The following is a 24,164-nucleotide window of genomic DNA, read 5'->3' as shown; positions in this document are numbered from 1 at the left end:
AGTCAAAGCAAATGTAACAAAATGGTCTGTCTGGTTTTCATTTGTGAATTCTGCTGGGTTCCACTGTGCATGCCGCATTGACTTCAGAAGCAGTGCCCGAATGCCCATCAGAAAGCCCCCGACATGACTTTTCTTTTTCTTTTATGATAGATGTACCTCAGTATGAGTGGAGATTGTTTCTGGGACTTCGAGATGTTGCACACTCAGATAAATGGAGAGATGTTTGTATACCCACGCATACATCTTAAGTCATCTCCAGATTATTTATATATAACACTATGTAAACAGTTGTTTGCTGTTTAAAAAACAATGAGAAAAAAAATAACCTGTCTGTTTCAGTAGAAATATGGGGTTTTTTTTTTCTTTAAAATTTTTTATTCACACTTGGTTGAATTCATTAATATGAAACCCATAGATAAGAGAAGTCATTTATGGTGTGTGCAAAAACCTTGTTAAACTCATCTTTTTATGTTATTCATCAGATTTTATTGTAGCTTCTAGATATTATATGATTGTGACTCTGAAGTTAATAAATAAGGGCTTCGTTTATCACACTTAATCTTTAAATGTCTTACGTTTGTTCTATTTTAGCTTGGTCTAGGTCCTCTCATGCCTCCTCATTCTTGAGGTCTCAGGAGAAATCTTTAAATGCTTTACAGTTAATTCTTCTATCTGCTGTGGGGTTTATTTCCTTATTTATTTCTTGTTAGCTACTGATCTCAACAACTTAGCAGTTCCTTCCTATTTCTGCTTTGCTTACGGCCTAAGTGAATGTTGAATTTCATTAAATATTTATCTGTATCTATGAGCTGACTGTGAGGCATTCTCTTTCTTCTGTTGGTAGTCTTAATAGTACTGATTTTGAACAGTCCCAAGACCAAGCCAAAGTAATAGTGACAAAGTTCCTTTAAAAATATATTAATGGATTGTTTCTGAATATTACATAAAAATTCTATGTTTATAGAAAGAGAGATACTAGCCCATAATTTTCTTATCTTTAGCATGTTATTATACAAAGCTAGCCTTTTACGTTTTGCAGATTTATTTATCTGTGTGTGTGTGTGTGTGTGTGTGTGTGTGTGTGTGTGTGTGTGTGTGCGCACATGCATGTGGGTGCCTCTAGAGGCCAGTAGAGGGCATTGGTTCTCCTGGAGCTAGAGTTAAAGCATTGGTGAGCCATCCAACATGGTTACTAGGAATCTACCTCAGGTCCTCTGCAAGAACAGTAAACACTCTTTACTGCTGATCTATCTCTACAGTTCTTCAAGGTAGTCTTTAAAACAAGATGAGAAATCTATTATCAATTATTACTATTAAGAGGAGGAAGAGGAGGAGGAGGAACTAGAGGAGAATTTGGGTAATACTACTATTATACATTTTTCAAATATTTGAAAAATAGTAATTAGGGAAGCCAAGTGAGCCTATCATTCTCTTTGGGGGAAGAATGAAATTTTTTTTGGTGGAGGGAATGTTGATTTATTTTTTGTTTTTGCTTGACAACCTGATTTGTTTAACAAATGTAGTAATTTAAATTTCTTTTTTAAAATGTTTAAAACCATATTCAAGTTCCTTCCCAAATTTAGAAAAAAATCCAGATAACGTAGCAATATTCCCTCCTATTCTGCACACAGAACATGTGATACTTTCCTCTTACTTTCTCCCTTTGTAGGACAAGATGCTTTATGACAGGGACATGGGGCGGGGCTTGTGTATAGCCTCACTTATGCATTCATCAGCTCGTAATACAAACAGTAGGGGCAAACACTCATTTCCTTCAAGTGAGAGAAGTGAATTATTAATGTGCACTAGAGGGAAATTGACCTTTGCATATTGTCTTAGTTAAGATTTCTATTCCTGTGATAAAGCACTATGATCAAATGCAGCTTGTAGAGAAAAGGGTTCATTTCATCTTACAACACTCAGATCACACTTAAGTAGTGAGAGAAGTTGGGACAGGAACTTGGGGCAGGGACCTGGAGGCCTGAAGCAGAGGCCATGAAGGAATGCTGCTTACTGCCTTGCTCCTCCATTGCCCAGTTTGCTTTCTTACAGACCATCTGTCCAGGAATTGCATTGCCCACACAGAGTCGGACCCTTTCACATCAATTATCAATCAAGAAAATCCACCAGAGGCTTACCAACAGATCAATATTATGATGACACTTTCTTAATTGAGGCTCCCTTCTCAGAGGACCATAACCCATGTCAAGTTGACAAAAACAAAACAAAACAATTGGGACACTTGTCATTTCCTGGAAAAAGAAAAATCCCTACTTACTTGCAACACTTACTGGAATATAATTTGTAAAATACCATTTATAATAACATCAACAAATGAAGACATGGACCATATTCCTAGACTAGAAGGCTCAATATTGTAAAGATGTTTCAGTGCAGTTTCAATCAAAATTCATATAGGATTTTTTAATGGAAATGCGTGAGTTCGTTCTAATTGTAGGCATACATTCAAAGATAAAGAATAGCAAAGGCAATTGAACAGGTAGGTTGAATGCCAAGAGAAACCATGAGGCCACATGGATTTGGAATGGTACAGGGTAGAAGAAAGCAGTAGGCTTATGTCCACACACATAACCAGCCAACAGAAGTCAGAATCAACAAAGACTGAAAGATTGATTCCCAGTTGATTAACTTTTTTCAAAGCAGCTTTGCATTCTCTCCTTGGGAGCCTTTCTTTTGTGCTATGGTATAAAAGTCAGTGTAGCTTAGAATATCATGCCAGGCATCAGAAACAAAAGCACAATGCAGGGTTCTCACCACCCACAGTGCCGGCTGGGAAAGGCTAGAACAGGTGTTTGCCTTCCTAACTATGGGTGTGTGTGTGTGTGTGTGTGTGTGTGTGTGTGTGAGAGAGAGAGAGAGAGAGAGAGAGAGAGAGAGAGAGAGAGAGAGACAGAGAGAGAGACAGAGAGAGAGAGAGAGAGACAGAGAGAGACAGAGAGAGACAGAGACAGAGAGAGAGACAGAGAGACAGAGAGACAGAGAGACAGACAGAGACAGAGAGAGAGAGAGATACAGAGAGAGAGAGACAGAGAGAGAGGGGGAGAGAGAGAAGAGAGAGGAGAGAGAAAAGAGAGAGAGAAGGGGGTGGGGATGCTTTATTTCCTTTGGACAGTTGGACTTCTTACTAAAATAGAATAACAGTAAAATATAAGTCAAGCACCCTGAACCTAAAAATCCAAAATCAGAAACATTTCAAGATTCTAAACTTTAGTGTGCCAACATTATGCAGTACGTGAACAATTCCGCACCCGACCTCAAAAGATGAGTTACATCCGAATGAAGCTGCAGTAAAAGAGACTGCTTGAAATTACCTTGAAGCTGTATGTGCAGGGTGGAAGTGAAGCATAACCGAGCATGTAGAGTTGAGCCTCAACCCCGAGATAGCTCACTATGTGTATGTAAGCATTTCAGACTCCATCCAAATCAAAATCTTGAACACTTCTGGGCCCCAGCATTTCAAATGCAGAGTCCTCAACCCATGTTCATAGTTCTGGATTGGTCACTAATACGTGCCAGTCGAGTTGGTCTTCAAGTGCAAACTCCAGCTCAGAAACAATTACCTGCAGTTAAGAAGTGGCCATAGTTTACACATGACTGGATTGGTCACCTCAAGTCATTACGGTGGATCCCTAACCCACGTGTGATGTATGAAAGGGAAGTTAAATGAAATCATAAGTGTGTGGTCCTAGTCCTCTAGGCTGAGAGGCATCTGGACTCCAGAAGTCTGAGAAAAATAAATTATACTGTTTAAGGTAAACAGTCCATGGTATCTTGTCATGACAATCCAAGTAGACTAATATACCATACACAAACTCTATCTTAAGACAGAGGAATCAACTGCCAAGTTAGGGACAGCCTATACAGTGTGTTCACTTGCAGAAAGGCTTGACAGACTATGGCATATTCCCACCCTGTAAAGGCTCAGGTCAGGAGGGTGCCGCGCATTGGTAATTGTGTACAGGAATTACACAACCTGAGTTCAAGTCCAGCTTTACACTTAACACCACCTTCATCTGCCAGGTGGAGATAATGAAACCGAGGCCCTGGGGTTATTGTGCGATGTATATAATTACATGGTGAGCACAGAGCCCTTGGTCAACATGGGGCAAAGTCCAGAGAGGAACAGGCAGTCAGAGAAATGTCTTTTTTTAGTCAAAATGTCTCTTGAAATAGAAATATGGCATAGCTATGTTTAGTTATGATTGATTCACAGTTATTAGCCAACTTCAGTCCTGGCAGTAGAGAAGAAGAGATCCTACCCAGTCTGCTGGAAGGTGTGGCTCAGCAGTAGGGCACATGCTGAGCACGCACAAAGCCCTCGGTTCCATCCGCAGCATCAAAGAAGCAAGCAACCAGACACTGCCATCCTTTCCTGCCTTTAAAGGGTTGGAGAAATAAAAACTTGAAAGCACCTCTCCATGTTTACATTGTATTCTTGACCTCACTGCAGCAGAGCCAGTCTGATCATGACACTCTGAAAAGGCAAGTCACGAAACCGGCATGAACAAGGGCTCTGTCATCCTTTGGGTAACAGGTGGTAGCTACAGTATTAAACTATTCTGGGTAAAATGTCAGATTTCTACTCTTGGCTGCTTGAGGTTATATGCTCCTGTCACAGAGTAGCCAATAATAATTAGGAATTTATAGTAAAAACACAGTGGCACATTGTACATGTTGTATCTGGAAGGCTAAGTTCACTTAACTAGCCCTAAATCTACAAAGCTGTTTTTTCTTCCTGGGCAGGGCAAACTGTTAGAGGCAGCAGAGAACAGAGATATGGATTTGAAGAACTCCACAATCATGAAGGAAAATCAGACATTCCCACTCTTTCAAGCACCAGAAGCCAGCCCCCAAAGCCGCTAGCCTTTGTGTCTAATACCAACACTCATGTCACTGTATCTGCTGTCACTGCAAGGGTTAACACTTGACAGGCAGCGTGTCCTTATAGAAGTCATGAATAGAGCTTTGTGTACATCTGTTTTTATGTCACTATGTCTGCTGTCACTGTAAGGATTAGGTCTTCACATTCAGTGAAAAGCATTTGCCGTCACAGAGGTCATGAACAGAGCTTCATGTGCATTTGTTTTCAGATCTTTTATTAAATCGCACCCTACACCCAGCTGCAATGGAGACTTGCATGACATTGGGCCCTCCCACTTTCCATCCTGGACATGGGTGGGTGTGCATGAGGCCCCCATCCCTTCCTAAGGAGCTGATATTTGCTAGAGGAGGGGATTTTTGTCTTCTAATGATGCAGTCTGGTGTGAACTAGGGGAAAAAGGAGGGAAGAATCCCAGAGGGTAATGAGGGCAGTGTGAGCGTATATGTACGAAACTGTCAAAAAGAAAAAAAAAACATAATGTTCTACTGTGCTCCTATACTAGGGAGCCAGTGGATGATGGTGATGGTGGTAGTGGTGGTGGTGGTGATGACGGTGGTGGTGGTGATGATGATGATGATGATGATGATGGTGGTGGTGGTGGTGATGATGGTGATGATGATGATGGTGGTGGTGGTGGTAGTGATGATGATGATGTTGGTGTTGATGATGTGGTGGTGATGATGATGATGATGATGGTGGTGGTGGTGGTGGTGGTGGTGGTGATGATGTATCTGATCTCAGAAGAGACAGTCATGCTCTTCCTGGTAGAATTTGGTGAAGAGCTCCCTGTGCTGCTTAACTTAAAGATAGAAAGTAGGAGATGCAAATTATGGAGTGAGGGTCTCTGTTGCCCTCACCATATCATTCCTTGTGGAACTATCTCCTCTCAGTTGGTTTGTTCTTTTAATGGTGGGCCCCAAGAATAGTTCATTCTGTTTTCCAAATCCTCAGTCTTTCCTTCTGTAAAATTACTTAAGTTCTGAAACTTTCTGCTTGGATTTTAACCCACTGGTGCAGGCTCCATGGGGCTCCCTGGAGCCTTGGGAAAAACTAAGTGAACATTAAGAGGTACCCTGCTGTGCACATGGTTGGGCCTTATTGAGGGAATAGCCAAGAAAAGGCACATTGTGGCATTTATTCCTTCATTACAGGAGGCAGTCTGCTGGACAACTATGCTTTTGTCATGTGTTGGCTGAGCCCTTTATTCCCTTTTGGAGATTATTGCAAAGTTACAAAGAGAAGCAGAGTTAGTGAGAGCATCCTTTGAATGTTTTTGTTTGGGGAAATAAAACATGCATTGAGTAAGTGCGTGAAGCACCCATATGGAATGCATGAGAAGGCTATAAAGCAAACACTGTGTAACTGCATTCCAAGAGGTAAAAGACTGCTGACCCTTGGAAGCCTTTCAGTGCACCTTTCTGATGTCAGTTTCCCTCCTCATGAGTGGTGGACGCTGTCCTGACTTTATCACTAAAGCATTTCCTTGCATTTCTAGGTAGTTATACGAGCTTAGATCTGTGGCCGAATCACATCTGTAGCTTTTGACACGCTTTTGAATTTCATAGAACTGGAATCATAATGAGTGTTCTTCGTCTCACTTTCTTCGCTCACTGTTTCTTGTAAGATCTACTTGTGTGTTTGCTTCTTATTTTGAAACTGGCCAAACACATGAGAAGGTGAGAGAGATGGTTTTATAACTAGTCTTTGGTGGTGTATGATACTTGTTTTCTGAAGTAGTATGTGCATATGTGTGTTGTGTGTGCATATATGTGTGTGCAGGTGTGGAAGCCAGAGGAAGACATTGAGTACACTACTTTGTCACTCTCCACCTTGTTGCCTGTGTCTGTCTGAACTGATTAGGCTGGCTTCCAGCAAGCCTTAGCAACCTTCCTGTCTCAATTCATCACAGCTTGGAGGTCATAGGTGCTCATGTTTTTTACATGGATGCAAGTGACTTGAACCCAGGTCCTCATTCCTGCTCCACGTGTACTCTTACCAACTAAGCCATATCTCCAGCCCTGTTCTTCGGTATTTGAAAATAAATCACACACCTCTCATTATGCATCTCTAAAAATATGAGAAATTTGTCCTATGCATAGAAGGGGCCATTTCCATATGTAGCAAAGACAAGAATAACCTCTAATGAGCTCCAATACCCTTCTAGAACTGTATTTGCCTAGTTAGCTCCCAAATGCTTTTCCAGATGGCTCATACCAACTCGTGGATACACTTAAAATCTCTGAATAACATATTCTCAAGCACATCGCTTGCAACGTAGCTGTGTCCATTCCCTTTCCACATATGCATGCATGAGACCCAGCTGGGAGGCCCTTTTCCTGTAGCAAAGAGAAAAACAGACCTGTTAGTGGCATCGTCAAGTCTCATACCTTGTCACTCCAGATACAACTCAGATACTATCTGAATTATCGTCAAGAGGCATGCTCAGTCTCGGTGACAGCCAAACCAGAATTGTTAATGGGCACGTGCTCTGTGATATTAGGATTCATTCTTGAAGTTAAAGGACTCTACACTTTCACATATTGAGGAAAGCCTCAGAGCTGAATTCATGGTGAGCATCCAGCCTAGAGCACTCACTGCAGCACAGGAATCCACTAACTCAGGCTGCCAGCACAGCCGCAGGCATACATGGAGATAGATACTTGGTCACCTTCATCGTTAGGATCTTCCAGTTAAGTCTAGAAGGAAGAGCGTGACCCACTCCTATGTGGTCACAGTCACCTCTTGGCACCCTTGGGGCATGGTTCCAGAATCCAAAGATGCCAAAGTCTAGTCTCTTACATTCTACAGAATGCTTTCATAGAACACGTAAGTTTCTTACTGTGCCCTTGACTCCACTGCTGGATGGCATGCAATACTGACTGCAATGGAAATGCTGGGTAACAGTGGCTATAGGGTATTGTAGAGTGAGTGGTGATCAGACTGAAGAAGATCTGTCTTCTTTACAGAAGGGGATGTAAGCAGGCTGGGAAGAAGAGTGTCAGTGGTCAGCGGAATGAGAAAAATGGGAGATGAAAATGCATCCTAATCTGCAGATGTCAGGCAAAGAGAAAGCCTGGGCCTGCTGTGGGCTTTTGAAAGCCCAAAACCACACACTTCCTCCAACAAGACCATGCCTACTCTAACAAGACCACACCTCCTAGTCCTTCTAATCCTTTTAGACAGTCCTACTCCCTGGTAACTAAGGATTCAAATATACAAGCCTATGAGAATCGTTCTTATTCAAACTACCACGATGGGACTGTTGGATCCCTGTACCCATGTACTGGGGATTCTGCTGAAGTTGCTATCATAAAGCTAAGGCAAGGGCTGTGAGACCACACTGGCAGAGCAGAAACTGGGACCTGGACCTATTATGTGACAAGAACACTTACTCCTCATTCTCTGTATTGGATTTCTACATGGATTTAGCTTTCTGTTGCTTTGACTAGACACTTGATAAAAATCAACTAAAAATCAGGCAAGACTTGTTTTAGCTCCCAGATTCAGAGTTTCTCAGTTCAAGAGTCCTTAACTCAATCAGGACTGTGGCAGAGCATCACTTTATCACAGGCAATGTGCCATGGCTCAAAGCTGATTTTATCATGACAGTTAGCAAACAAATATAAAGAGGGGGGATTGGCATCCCAATGTCCCCTTCATAGGTACACCCCAACCACCCAACCAGCTTCCACCCCCTCCATACAGCACGTGAGCCTGTGAGGAACTTTATGATCTACCTGTGACATAAAAAGGTTCCCCACTAGGCATGCTCATTCTGAGGACCACTTGGTCCAAGCTGACAAGTACAGGAGATCCTTCCTCAAACAAGGAGGGCAAGGACTGATACCTGAGGTTATCTAAGCACTCCCTCCCTCCATGCCCCACCCCCCATACCCCTGCCCTCCTCCCTACCCCCTCTCATGCACAAGAGTCTAAAGAGAACCTTGTCTTCCCTTGCTAAAGCCTTACTGTTTTCATGCACCATATAATTAATTATCTTCTTGACGTTATTATGATCTGGAGAGAAGACAGAAAGGTTGGGTCTCTGCTCTTCCACTTGTGTGGTCTGTCCCTGAGCAGTTCAGGCTTGGCAGGCCTCAGGCACCCCATCTATGGAGCAGGAGTGATGAACACTCTCTGCATCATGGTAAGGACTGAGTTAATGGCATTAACTTTTTACCCTTCTCAAATGCTGTGTGCATGGTCCTTGTAAGCACAGCGTTCTGAGCCAGCAAACGAACAGAGCCACAGAATAAATAAGCCAACGCTTTCTGGGGTGTCACCTTAACTTGGGAATTGGTGGTGGCTGGAGAAAGGATATTTTCTCATTTGGAGTATATATATTATGAAGTCTCTACATTAAGTTTTCTTTATAGTGTCAGGGATTGAAACCAGAGCACTTCACACACTAAAGAAATGTCTTACCAAAATATAGTATCAGAGCGTGTGAGCCTACCTATGCCTGATAACGACCCAGTGAGCTGTTTATCAAAATCAAGGTGCCCTGGCCCTACCTGGCTTGTGAAGTCAGAACATCTGGGGTGAGGCATCTGTTTTCCCAGACCAGCCAAGATTTGACTGATTTGCCAGAGATCACAGGCTCCCATCAGGGCTTCACTCCTTGTCCACTGTTTCTTAGTTCTTATTCTAAATTCTGCTGAAGTGTGTCCGAGTGTGTGCCTAACTAGTCTGCTCATGGCTTTGCACAACAGAGCGCCTCTGTTCTGTCACTAGCATGTTCTCCTATAAGTAGCTACGCTCCCAAAGGATGTGGAAATGCTCAGGCTCACACAAGCCACGAAATAGCTCCTCCTCCCTCCCCCATACGTGTTTACCAGAGACTAAATCGCAGGTGCTGAAGGGACTTCTTTCCCTCCACAGGCTCCCAGCATCCCTCCTATGGGCCTTTAGTGTCTATTTCTTCATCATTGACCTCATTACACCTACTTCCCATGGGAAATCTCCCTCCCCAGCCACACCTACCACACAGCTGGCTCAGCTGGAGGAGCACCTGGCTTGGGAACAGTTCTCTCCTCATGTGGCTTCTCCACGTGGAGCTACACGGAGAGGTGGAGCAGAGACCTTCCTCTGAAGTTTCCCATCATCCCTCAGATAGTCCCCTGGAGGTTCTGGGGACTATGCCAACACAGAGTGCTTTTCAAGAGATAGATATCCAAACGTATACCTCAAGAAGTCACGAGTCAAATCCAATAAGTATACCCGCCTTAGAGGTAACTGAAAGAGTATTTTGAAGAGTTAGTTAAAAAAGATAATAATCTGGTTAAATCTCTTTTCAGAATGTTAAAATATTAACTGGTGTGTCATTAGCTTACCATTACCAAAACATAAATCCTAGGCTTTCATTAGATCACAGTGTCTGTTAACATGGGGATCTTTCGTGGGTGAGGAGAAAGACGATTGCTACCATTCACACCTGTTCTCTGTCACTTGCTTACAGCTCTGGAAAGGAAGATATCGATGAGGCAGAGCAGAGAAGAGCTGATCAAGCGAGGGGTCTTGAAGGAAATCTATGATAAAGGTAAGAGCCTGTCTCCTGTCCACAGGCCCAGGACCCAGCAAGGTATACAGATTCATTTTGGGGTTCGCATCTTGCTTTGTGCATTGCTTTATCAAGATCTGAACATGTAAAACCTGCTGATTCTAGAGGGAAGAGAGCAGAGGGCAGAGGGCACTACAGTGCTGGGTGAGACGCGAGAGTATGGTGCTTCCCAAATCAACCACACACACACACACACACACACACACACACACACACACACACACACGTAGGCCCTGGAACTGAGACAAATGTAATTGCCCATGTATGTGTGAGCTCTAGGAGTTCCCAAAAGAAATATTTAAAAGTCATAATCCAATAGGATTGTCTTAGCAGATTTTTTCTCTCTCTTGGAACCTTGAAGTCCCTCTCCACAATAGGAAGAACTGTGAAATGGAAAGTTTATAACCAAGCATAGGAGCTGAATGTTCACACAGTAACAGGCCTTCATTCCTGTTCCCCAATAGTTCTGACATTCAACGTTGAGCCTGCTGGCTTAGAGTTCTCCCCCCTTCCCTCTTGTCTTTCCTTTCTTCTGCTCTCTATTTCTCCCCCCCCTCCTTGTCTTTCCCCCACTCTGATGACACAGTTACTCCCAGTGTTGTATGTGAGACAGCCAGCCGCTGCTTGTGGGCTTGTTCAGTTCTTCTGCAGCAGTCTGAGTCTGGTCTGCACATTATTCTAATCGGTATTATTGGAGAGGCCAGATCACAAAATATTTGACTTCATGACAGTCAAATGCTTCTGGGAGTGGAGTGCTGCTGTTGCCATGATTTTTAGGGTCTTCTCCAAGCCCTGTGGGTTCCAGGGTGTAAAGCCAGCTTGTGTTTCTGAGGTCTGGTATACCTCTCTGATTCCACTGTTCTAGTTTTCTTTCTTCATGGGGCCTTACTTCTTGTCTTAGTTTGGGTTGCTGCTGCTGTGATCAAACTCCAAAACCCAAGAGACTGAGGAGGGGGAAAGGGTTTCCTTGGATTGTACTCTCATATCACTGTTCACCATCTAAGGAAGTGAGGACAGGAACTCAAACAGGGCAGGAACCTGGAGGCAGGAGCTGATGCAGAGGCCATAGAGGGTGCTGCCTACTGGCTTGCTCCTCATGACTTCCTCAGCCTGCTTTCTTAGAGAACCCAGAACCACCCACCCAGGAATGAATCCACCCACAATGACATGTGACCTCCTCAATCAATCGCTAATTAAGAAAATGCCTTCCAGGCTTGCCTGCAGCCTGATCTTGTGGAAGCATTTTTCTCAGTTGAGGTCTTCCTCCTCTCAGAGGACTCTAGCTTGTGTCAAGTTGACACAAAACTATCCAACAAACTCCTCCGTGGCATGTCACCTCATCCATTGTCATTACAGGCCTTCTCAGCAGTATATTTGAAAGCTTTTTATTGTAGCACAAATTGCTCGTCTCAAATGCAAGTAGCAAATGACACGCACACCCTACCCGCTGCCCTGGTGACAAGAAACACAAGAGAGATGTGACACCGCACTCTTTCAAACTAGGCTAAGTACCTGCGCTTCCTGGGGCCCTGAGTCCCTAAAGTGAGGCACATTATCCACTTCTACCTGGAGGAGGCTAAACAGCCGAACACATCTTCTCCCTAGGAGTGAAGATCCTTCATTTTTGTCACTTTCCTCTGAAGTCTCACTTTCCATACAGTCCCCAAACGCTGCCCGATATTAACCTTCCTCAGCACACTTCACCACCAGCTCTTCTCCACGTTCATCCCCCAGGAGAGGCGGCAGAGGCCTGACTGCAGGTGCGATGTAAAATAATAAGCAAGAGAATGCTTAAACACTGTGCTCCCGGCCCAGGCCGCCTCCAGTGCAGAGAAACAGCTCTGCTTGCCTCCTTCCCTCCTGTCTCCTGCAACCTTCACACCTCTGTCTGTAAAGCCTCGGGGAGGCACTGAAGCCCAGAACACTTCCCACTGTAGCACTGATTATGGATCAAGTGGAGTATTGCCTACGTGGCTTCCAGACTTTGTCAAAGGAACTGCAGATTGTTGAAGCAGAAATTGTGCTTTGTAAGGAAAGAAGCAGAAGGCTGTGGGGATAGGGTCTCTGCCAGGGTGACACCGGCGGTCAGGGGTCAAGAGTGAGGGATGCCAGCATCATAGCTGTGTCTCCATGAGCAGATACAGGGTGACATATGATGTGCACTCAGTAAGTAGCTGGCTTAGAAAGGATCAAGTCTAGTTCTGTGTCACTGGGCACAAGAGCTTTGCTTCAGCTTCCTCTTTGCAGTTAGCACTGTCTTCTCATCCAGCTTGTTGACCTAATTTCCGCACTGGCTGTAAACTCCTGGACAGCCGGAGCTTCAGAAGGCCAGTGTCAGAGCCTCCAAACAATGTCAGATGGAGAAGACACTCTCCCAAATGGTCATGGTTATTACTTCTGTGATGGTAGAGAGATAGAAACAAACAGACAGTTTACAGGCAGAGAGAGACACACACACAGAGAGACAGAAAGAGAAAGAGACAGAGAGGGGGGAAGGAGGGGGAGAGGGAGAAGGAGAGGGAGGGAGAGAGGGAGAGGGAGGGGGGGATGAGAATTAAAAGTTAAAAGTCTGGCTACAATGTAAACATGTACACTCAAATGCACATGTTCAAATATTCTAGCTGGGCATGGTGAAGGTGACACAAGCCCATAAACCCAGCACTTGGGAGATAGAGGCAGGAAGATTAGGAGTTGAAGGCCAGCTTTGCTTAGAGAAAATCCACCCTAATTTACATAAGACCTTATCTCGATGATGAAGATGCTGATGATGATGAAGAAAGAAGAAGAGGAGGAGGAGGAGGAGGAGGAGGAGGAGGAGGAGGAGGAGGAGAAGAAGAAGAAGAAGAAGAAGAAGAAGAAGAAGAAGAAGAAGAAGAAGAAGAAAATTTAAACTCCATTAAACACATAGTAGTATATAGATTTGTGTTTCTTGTGGTCCATTCTGATTTGTCTTATTGATTTATGACATGATTATATAGCATCACATTAACAGTAGGAGTGTGAGTCCTAATCTACGTTATTTGGCTTCAGCTCTGATTCCAGCTAGGTGTGTACTGGTGTATACCTGGACTCCAAGCACTTGAGAGGAAGAGTCAGAGGCAGGCACATCTGTGCAAGTCTGAGGCCAGTCAGGATGCCATAGTGAGATCCTGACTCACCCACCCCACAAAACCAACTGCAACTCCACACTAGGCTGGCTACCTTAGTGACTTTAGCCAAGTTTCTTAACTTCCAAGAGCTTCTAATTTTTTAATCTCCAAGTGTGGATAATATTGTTCAAGTACTGATCGAAGGAGATAATATGAATTAGAACCATGGTAAATATACAAATCCTCAGGAGATGTTAGCATGCTCTCATTACTGTCTGCCCATCACCATATCTTACATTGTTTCAAGCCATTCATACCTTTACAAAACTGACTATTGTGTGATATTTTTACTAGTGACACACAACACACACGTCTTCTCACCTACATTGGGAAGCCACAACTGGCCACAGTAACGATGACAAGTCTAACTTAATGAATGGATAAGGTTTTTGGAATTCTTCACAGGAGTATGGATGAGAGGATACTTACAGGGATGACTCCGAAGCAGTTGCATCACTGAAAAGTGCCCCCTTGTATGGATGATGACTTACAAAATCTGCATCTCTGAACCATCTAAACAACTTTCAGGCAGCTGGAAAGTTCAGAGACCTTCTCCAGGCAGCTTTTCCGAGGAGTCTCCACACTCTTTCCATAATCTTGATGTGTTTACTGCTTTCACAACTTTGAGGAGGGATGCCTATGAATCTTGTTGGTTACTTTCTGAGTCTTGTGGATGTCCTACCTCCTTCCTGCAGGGAGTATTTCAATTCAAGGGAAATGGCTATAGAACACCAATACTGTCACTAGACCCAAGAACCAGGAAGGCAGGCATCTCAAGGGCTGGAAGGCGGTTCAGAACTCCTGCTGTGCAAGCACAAGGACCTGAGTTCAGATTCCCCAACAGCCACGTAAAATGTTAGGGAGGGTCTTACACTCCTGGAACCCTAGGCCTGGGAGAAGGGGAGAAACAGGAGAGTCACTGGGCTTACTGGTCAACCAGCCTAGCCAAAAAAGATAAAGAATGGAAGCTTTAGGTTCAGGGAGGGACCCTGCCCTCAAGGGATAAGGAAGAGACTGATAGCACAAGACACTCCCTGTCCTCTTTTAGCCTCCATATGCACATTCTCGGGCATACCCTTTCCTGCAGAAAAGTGGGCAGAGTAGGAATTATTACGTTAACTAGCATAGATCAGATCCAAAAGACAAATGCCGCAAATTGTCTCTTATATGTGGAAGCTAGAATCAAATATAAACATATATGCACATATGCAAACATGTGTAAATACCTAGACTAAGGTTTAGAGTGTTCCTTGGCCTTTTACTAAAAGCAGTAAACACCTCAACCCAAACACACATTCCCACAGAGACACACACATATGCACACACATATACACACATACTCATCTTTTAACAGAAATAGGATTCTCAAATGTTTCTGGAAATCATTTCACAAAATGTGTTGGAAGTGAAGAGTTCAGTTGCCCAATGGCTTACTCTTTTGTTATTGGTTTTCCAATTAATCACATAATTCACCTTTCAAGCAAACTTCAGCTCAGAGATTAAAAAACTACGAGTTCTAGCTAGCTCAAGGCCATCTGTGAAACAAACACAGGAAACTTCATAAAAGGGAACTTTCTGATTCTGTTACTTACACAGGGGTGAGGTTATAAAACTGTAATGTCTTTCACTCTTCACTTTTCAAATTTCCTATGATGTGGCTGTAATCACTTTGGGAAAGCTGCATTGTGAACATTACCATGACCCAGCAACACTCTAAATATTAATCTACTCGCTTCATGATGTACACACACATGTTTGCATGTGTGTCTCTGTAAGTTTATATTTGAATCTAGGTTCCACATATAAAAGACAATTTGCAGCATTTGTCCTTTGGGATCTGACCTATCCTGGTTAACATAGTGATTTCTAGTTCTGCAGGACAGAGGGTGAAGAGGGATAAGGGAACCCAAGTTCCGTTGAAGCAATGGACGGAATATTTGGAAGAAAAGGGACCAGCAGGAAGGGGGCAAAGAGAGCAAGAGTGTCAGTGGGGAGAGGGATGAATTGGGATGGTTTACAACACCACCTCTGTTAAAATGACAGCGTGAATCCCAAAACTTTGAATGCAAACATAAAAATTAATAAAAATGAGTAGTAAGCATGCTAAAGGAGCCAGCAGTGGAAAATAATTTATAGCTTGACATCTTTTTTTTTAATTCCCTACTTTCATGGCTTCTTAATTTAAATGGTAATTGAATTTAAACAAACTAAAGTTTAATAAAATAGTTCTATTAGATTCACTCACTCACTCTCTCACTGATTCAGTCATTTAATCATTTGGCTGGTGGGCGTTTAGCTGTCCGAGGGGTGGGGCTGCAGTGCCAATGGATAAGGCAAAAACCTCACCTTCTCAGGGTTCATACTGACACAGAACAATAAACAATGTGAAGGAAGCTGGGAAGCATAACAAGAAGGCAGCGTGACGGTGGGCATGGTTCTCGAATGAGGCAATCCCAGAGAACCGAACCTGCGACATTTTCCGGAGAGGCCTGGATGAAGCCAGCAAATGGCTGGAAAAGGAGGGCACGGGCACCCTGTTGTAACACCAGACACTGCCAGTGCTTTAAAGGAACTTGGGGCCTAATACACAAGCCTTCCATTTTTTTCATTGACTCTGGGCATTTCTGGTAGATTTGTCCTCTGCTCTGTACCCACCTCAGTGTTCTTCATAATCTGACACACTTAACTATTCAGAGTCCATGGTGGCCCCTTGCTTAACTCAGGGAAGTTCTAATTTCCTGTACAATCTAGAAGCATACCCAATCTGCCCTCTGACCCCTGACATTCATCTCTCTAAATACCTCCCACTAGGTCTCTCCCCCAAACCCCACTTAGATATGCTTGCTAGTCATATAAGTTCCATTGGTCACCCCCTCTTTGAGAACATGCTTCCTTTAGTCCTGTTAGCTCCTCATTTAAGACTTGGATCATCTCAATAAAACTTACTCAAAGACCAAACCCACCTCTTTCCCACGTTCTTAGCCCCATTACCTCACTCAACAGTTTTCATTCTTTCCCGCCTTCTGGTACGTTCTATAACTTGCCTGCTCATCAAGTTAACTTTGTCTTGCCTACCGTTCCTCACTGACAGTGAGTGTGCCTCTAGATAGGATGTCTGGTTTGTTTTGTTTTGTTTTGTTTTGTTTTGTTTTCAGAGATGTAGTCTAAGTGCCTCCCCAACAGTGCCTGGCTCATAGTTGGTGGTCAGTAGACACTTAAAGAACAATAAATATGAACACAGGGCTCCATCTGGAAACACTAGCCCTCCTTATTTATCCTTCTCTTTGGTCCATGAAATGGTATTGCCAGTTATTTAAATAGGTAAACTTGTGCCTGCTGTTGTCTACATGTGGATGCCAGTCCTTACTTGTAGATATTGTCTGTGTCATCGGAGTGAACTATTGAGTGGTAGAGTGTAAAGACGGCCCAGTCTACAAAGTGCTTGCCTTGTATGCATGAGGACTGAGTTTGAGCCCCAGATCCCATATGAAAAAGGAAGGTATGGTGGTACACACTGGTGGTCCCACTCTGAGAAGTCAGAGACAGGGAGCTCCGTAGCCAGTCTAGCCTGTGTGGTGAATTCTAGGCCAGTGAGAGACCCTGTCTCAAAACAAGATAGTGCATGAAAATGACACTCAAGGTTGTCATGTGTCCTCTACATGTACACACACACATATGCATCCACACTCCCATATATATATACCTGCACACACATGAATACACACACACAGAGGCCATTAGTAAAACAGTGACTCTATTCCGCACACTAAGCAAGGCCCTGTGTTAGCTATTAGTCCTGTTTGCACTTGACAGTCCAAGGCAGAGAGGCAAGGCAGCCAAAGCCTAGAGAGGTCATTGGCCTCCCATTGATTCTGTTGTTGTCTCAAATGTTCTCCACAAGTCCGTGTGTGGAAGGCTCAAGTCTGGATGCTGGAGCTATTGGGAGGTGGTAGAGCCTTGGAGATGGGGCGTAGTGGGAGGAAGTAGGGTCATTGAAAGGGTGCCACTAAGGGGTCTGTGGGGTTTGTTTGCTTTAAGGCATGCTCTCTCTGTCTCTCTATCTCTCTCTGTCTCTCTCTGTCTCTCTCTGTCTCTCTCTGTCTCTCTCTGTCTCTCTCTGTCTCTCTCTGTCTCTCTCTCTCTCTCTCTCTCTCTCTCTCTCTCTCTCTCTCTGAAGTGCAGCTTATCCCACCTTAGCCTCCCTAGTGAGGCTAACAGAATACAGGCCCACCATGTCTGCACCCTTGAAGGGCATTTTACAGTTCCAGCCACTTCCCCTGTCTGTGACTGCTCTCTAGTCAGCCTGAGGTGAGCTTCCGTGCCACAAGCCCAAAGCTACACCCGTGGAAGGAAACTCTGAAACTGAGAGCCAAACGTACCTTCCCTCCTTAAAGTTGATCTTCACAAGTAGTTTGTGACAGCAGAAATCTGACTGGCACACCCACTTCACCCCCAGTGAGCACAGAGTCAAAATGGCCTCACCAAGACCATCTGTCACTCACTTGGAACTCACAGGAACTCTGGGAGGCTTTGTGTTTTGGCAAGCACGGGACTTCAAAAATACTGTAGTTAGAAGCCATTTAAATAATGTACATAGTTACTACAGCACGAGATTTGCGTAATGTAAGACACTCAAGCAGCATGATGCTGTGATTTGTCGCTGGAGTTTCCATTACCACTGTGACTAACTTCATGTAGAACGAGCATGTTTGATTCCCAGAAATGTGTTTTTTGTGAGAAGGAAGGAGAGAGAGAGAGAGAGAGAGAGAGAGAGAGAGAGAGAGAGAGAGAGAGAGAGAAAGAGAGAGAGAGGGAAAGAGAAAGAGATGAGGAAGAGAAAAGAATAAGAAAGGGAGAGGAGGGGAAGGATGGAGAGAATCATGCTTCTGAACTATGTGACATCCAATCTGTGCTGCCAGACAGACCTGCCTCTTTCTTGTGGCAGTCTGAAATGACAGAGTTGAGGCTGCCACAGCGCTCTCAGAAGGTTCTGTCATCCCTGAGGATGGAGAATCCTACATGGAAGGGAAAAGGAAATCAAGAGGATGTGTCTGCTTCCAGGAAAGAGTAGAGCTGACGGGATACCTGTGAGCCGGGATACATGGCTTTCCAGAATACTGTAGAATTTAAGGTGACATTTTGCAGCAGTTAATAATAAAAACACATCAGGGTGTGAGTTTAGGGGTTTTGTTGTTGTTTTGTTTTATTGTTCCTGTTCATGTGGGGAAAACCTTTGAAACAGTGGTTTTCAACTTTCCTAATTCTGCGACCCTTTGGCATAGTTCCTCATGTTGTGGTGATCCCCTCCCCCCAGCCATAACATTATCTCGATGCTCCTTCATAACTATAATTTTGCTGCTGTTATGAATCATTATGTAAACATCTGATATGTGACCCCCACCAAAAGGGTCACGACCCATAGGTTGAGAACCACTACTTTGGACATTGGCATTATATGCATGAAAGGAGCTTTCTAATTGAATGCTTCCCACCATGACTCCTGCCTCAAGCCCGATATTTAAATTAAAAGGTCGTCATCTTTTCAAAATGAAAGTAAAAATTCTTCTCTGTATTAGAGGAGACAAATGTTGCCTTTGGCCTTCTCAAATCCCCTTATTTATCCGGCACCCCAGGTGCATGGACTTTTAAAGACTTCAGCGTATGGGCAATGCTTTTCACAACCTTTACCAGGCATTGAGGTTTGTCCCATTTTTAGCTACTGGTGCCGTACCTACAAATAGCATCTACACAGAGCTGTGATCTGGAGTCATTCTGTGAAAAGGTAGAGTGTTTACTTTCAGCAGCTGCAACCTAAAACCAAGTGCAGCCACTCAGGACTTCCTGTAATAAATCTGCGTAGGCTTGTTTGCTGGAGTATGGCAAACAATATCCACCTATAAAGGTGTCACGGGTACTCAGCTGACAAGCATGAGAAGTGGTTTAAATGATAAAGAAGACAAAGAAATTGTAATTAAAAGCTGGATCTGGAGAGGTGGCTTGAGTGGTTCGGGCTGTCCACCGCTCTTCTGAGTTTGTTTCCCAGCACCCAGATGCTCACAGGGGCCTTAAATCCAGCTCCAGGCCAAGAAGAAATACCGCCGGTTTACCCTGACTTCACCTTCTGTGAAGATTAACCACTCCCTGTTCTGATCTCTGCATGCACTAGACACATGCACTCACGCACACACATTAGCAATGAGTGGACTCACGTCCATCGGGGGCCACCTTGTCATGTTGCAGTCATTACTCAAGGATGCAAAAGTACTAGTAAGACATGCCAGGCTAACCCAACTTATAGCCCCAACAGTAGACACAAATGGCTCAGCAGGTACAGTGGGGAAAGTAATTAGCTTTCACACAGTACACAGAAATGTCCCTCCACAGAGTGGGGACTTTTGTAAGGTGCCTTGCAAGGCATGCTCGGGGATGCTGACAGATGACTAGGAATCATCCTAGAGAATATGAGAAGGGGAGAGGATGGCTTAAGATGAAGGCCCAGCACAGCTAGGGGGTACCATGTTGAGAAAATGAAGAAAGAATTAGCACCCTCCATGCCAGACTGGTCAGAAGGTCAGATTGGCATCTTGCCCAATTGTCATCAGAGAGGCTTTACCCAGCAACTGATGGAAACAGATGCAGAGAGCCACAGCCAAACCTTAGGTAGAGCGTGGGGACTCCTGTGGAAGAGGGGGAGGAAGGATTGTAGGAACCAGAGAAGTTGAGGACACCACAAGGAAACCCACAGAATCAACTAATCTGGGCCCATAGGGGCTCACAGAAGCTAAACAGCCAATGAGGGAGCTGGCATGGGACTGACCGAGGCCCTCTGCATATATGTTACATTTCTGTAGCTTGGTCTTCCTGTGGGACTCCCAACAGTGGGAGGAGGAGCTGTCTCTGACGCTGTTGCCTGTCTTGGGGACCCTTTCGTCCTCCTGGGTTGCCTTGCCTAGCCTTAAGAGAAGAGGAGATGCCTAGTCTTACTGCAATTTCATATGCCACGACTGGTCGCTCTCCATCAAGCCAGAGGAGGATTTGATGGGGAGGAGGGGAGGCAGCAGTCACGATATAAAACAAATAAAATTAAAAATAAATTTTAAAAAGCAATGAATGTCCTCCTGTCTACCCACTAAAGAGTTGGGCAGCTTGCACTGTGATCTTTCCATGTCTGTTTCCCTAAGGACATTTGGGAGAGCTTTAGGGGAGCTTTCTAGACAGTCAGATTCGTGGCCTCATGGTCCATCCTGCAGGAGAGGATGACTAGAACAGAGTCCAAGACGTGAGTCAGGGAGGCCAGTCAGCCATAGTCATGGGGACTCAGAAGCCGTGGCAGTGGGTGGAAGGAATAAAAGTCGTAGGCATAAGGGAGGCATCAGATTAGAAAGTTACAAGAGATGAGGTCAGGAGGACCAGTGAACCACCTAGACTTGGGGGAGGGCGAAGGGAGGGGAATAAAAGGGCCTAGGTAACCAACTGGGTGGGTACAGGGACCATTCACAGAGCTGGGAACCAAGTGAGTTTAAAACATACAATATTGTGGTGATTGGCTTCCTTGACTGAGGTATCCAGCTGCCCAAGTAAACTGTCAGACAGACACTAAGCTGCAGGGTGAGGTCTGGCACATATGTATGTATGTATGTATGTATGTATGTATGTATGTATGTATGTATGTTAATATGTATATCCATGATTACTTGTCAAGAGCCTCTTAAGAAAACATTGATTTTGGTTGATGGCTTGAGGGTACACCCATCATGGTGGGAAATACATGACAGCAAGAGTGGCTGTAGTGGCAGAAACATGGAGCTCCTGGTCACGTTGTGTCTGCAGCCAGGAAACAGAGAGGGATAAACACGGCCGCTCATCTGGCTTTCTCCTTTCCCCCTTTTTTTATTCATTCTGGTACTCTGGTTTGTAGAATGGTGCCACCCCTCAGGGTAGGTCTTCCCTGCTCAGTTAAACCTCTCTGGAAGATTTGCACAAACCCACCCAGAGGTCTCCCAGGGGACTCTAAATCCAGACAAGCTGATGATGACGATTAACCATCACAGTTGGAAAGTTGGGGAAATAGGTGGTAGTTTTCCAATGCAGCGTAGAGTTAAGGAGTGAAGACCTTGAAAGAAAACTCCAAGGGCCTCAAACAATGTTTCAGGCGTTAAAAGGTAATCTGAGAGTGGGGAGAACCTTCCTAGGATGAGAAGGTGCCAAAGAACGAAAGTAAACCAGAAATGGGCAGCATTGTGAAAGCCATGGCGGGAGACTGTGGTTTACCTATGGGTGGGGCGATGCTCCAAAAGGCCAATGTGAGAGAGAAAGAGAAAGATCAAAAAGAGTTCTTTCATTATTTCACACTATGTAATTGTAGCTGTGGCTCAGCTACCTGTAGAGCCAATATACAGTCAGCAGGGTGTAAGTTAGGATGTTCTAACTGTAGGCAACAACAACAACAACAAAATGACTCATAAATCCCAAAACAGGAGGTGAATTTGGAGCATTCACAAGGCATTTGTCCTTTATACATTACAAGTTTGTCCTTTAGAGTGCCTCAGGTGCCTTGATCGAGGCTTAGAGTTTGTTGTTGTTGTTTGCTTGATGTTTCCTGCATGTGTGAAAGATTGAAGGGAGGGAGGGAGGAAGGAAGGAAGGAAGGAAGGAAGGAAGGAAGGAAGGAAGGAAGGAAGGAAGATCCAGATCCCAGCACTCAGGGAGGCAGAGGCAGGTGGACCTCTGTGAATTCGAGGCCAGCCTAGTCTACAAAGAGAGTCTAGGACAGCCAAGGCTACACAGAATGGAAAGGAAGGGAAGGGAGGGGAGTTGCCTGTAACTTAGAAAAAATTTCCCTGACTTTTACCTAGGGTCTGTGTAGAGTTAGACAAGCCACTGATACGTTCAGCCTTTCTCCCTATGTGAATATCTACAGGTACCAGTAGTCACATAGGAGACACACCCTAGGCTTCTGGTCTTGGTTCTTCTTTTCCATGTAGAGAAGATACAAAACACCTTTTTCATCTCTTGGAATGTTTTTTAGTTTAATACTAACTCAGAAAGCCCAAATACACCAGCCTTCAGAGTCATTTCCACCGTCAATCCTCATTTGCAACTCTTGGTCCCTAACCTGCTCCATTGAAGCAGCTCGGTGGCCTCCTCATGTCATAGAATAGAGTAGGATAGGATAGGACAGGACAGGACAGGACAGGACAGGACAGGGTAGGGTAGGGTAGGGTAGGATAGGATAGGGTAGGGTAGGGTGGGGTGGGGTAGGGTAGGGTAGGGTAGGGTAGGGTAGGGTAGGGTGGGGTGGGGTAGGGTAGGATAAAATAGAATAGAGTAGTGAACCATTAAACTCTATTCTGGCCCTTGCTTGTTTTTCCATGGAGTTTTTAGTGAATTAAGGGACAGCCCACTTTGAGCTCCCAGGTCCCCACTCACCTAAAGCAGAAGCTAACGCCACGAGCTAAGGTCTCCATCACACATGAACCTTGTCCTACTCTTCACTCTCCTTTGATGTGCTGTGGAGTCCCAGTTCTTCTTCACATACGCCTCGCCAACACACCCAGGAAGAACTGAGATTCCTTATAGGGTTTCAGGAATTCCTCCACCCTGTGTCTGGCCATGTGGTGTCCTGTTGCTCATGGTCTCCACCATCACACAGAGCCCGTCGTCTTCCCAGGGATCCTCGCTTCTCACTGTGGACATATATTCCAAGAGCAGACTGCTCACTGTATTTGTAGACCCGTTTACTAATGCATTTTAACCCTCTCTGGGAAAGCATCACTTATGCCTTAGGCCCATTATTAGGATTTCCAAGTCTACTTCTAAAACTTTGGGCAACAGTAGAAACATCTGCCATGGTACAGTAGCCACTAACCCCATGCAGTGGTAGAATACCTTAAGTATGGCCTTTCTGGCTGGTAAAGAACATTTAAAATGCTAATTACCATGAGTAACCACTGCCCCCTGGATGTCCTGCTTAGGAGCTTAGCTTAAGTTTGTTCATAGTAAGCCCCTGCTGCTGACCTGATACAACTCTAGCCAGTTATAAATCTTAAAACCCGGTCTCAGTTGGGTTACCTAGTAGCAGCAGAAGGCCCTGTGCACTGTGATGATGGAATCCTGTGGGATCCATGCTATCATACTGTACAGGACAGAAACTGTGCCATTCAGTTCGCTCTATATGCACTCACTGTCCTAGTTGCATCTTTGATATCAAAGTGGTCAGCAATAAAGAAATGGCCTCTTCTTTCAGCTGCAAACCTTGGAGCCAGAGTCATTATTTAGAAATAGCGGTCAGAGACATGCTTACTCACTAACATAGATGTCAGACTTAATTCAAAAGCATTGATATTCGAGGCCCAGGGCCAAAGACAGAGGCACCTCTGGAAGGCAAGCATCATGATTCGAGTCCGTGAAGTGATCTGGTCACCAAATGCCAGTATAAGAAAGCAGCCCACATCACATGAGCCTGCATGAAGGAGTCCACCACAGGCAGTGTTATAAATATGGCAGGATCTGCCGCTGCAGCAAGCTACCAATGATGGGTGATCTTCATTGT

At 44.5% G+C, this 24,164-nt stretch overlaps 1 protein-coding gene across 8 annotated transcripts in view; it reads left to right on the top strand.

Annotated features, from left to right (window-relative positions):
- The window catches only part of PHACTR1 (phosphatase and actin regulator 1), a 461,758-nt gene that overhangs the window by 343,813 nt on the left and 93,781 nt on the right, over positions 1–24,164 (top strand). For all 8 annotated transcript variants that reach the window (XM_084794583.1, XM_084794584.1, XM_084794581.1 and 5 more), the window contains one exon: positions 10,362–10,442. In XM_084794583.1, the coding sequence (XP_084650709.1) occupies positions 10,362–10,442 (81 nt within the window). The remainder of the gene's footprint in view (positions 1–10,361; positions 10,443–24,164) is intronic.

The sequence above is a fragment of the Acomys minous genome, assembly GCF_964271855.1.
Source record: "Acomys minous genome assembly, chromosome: 9".
NCBI lineage: Eukaryota > Metazoa > Chordata > Mammalia > Rodentia > Muridae > Acomys > Acomys minous.
Note: the sequence above shows the minus strand (reverse complement) of the source record. Positions and strands in the feature narration are given on the sequence as shown.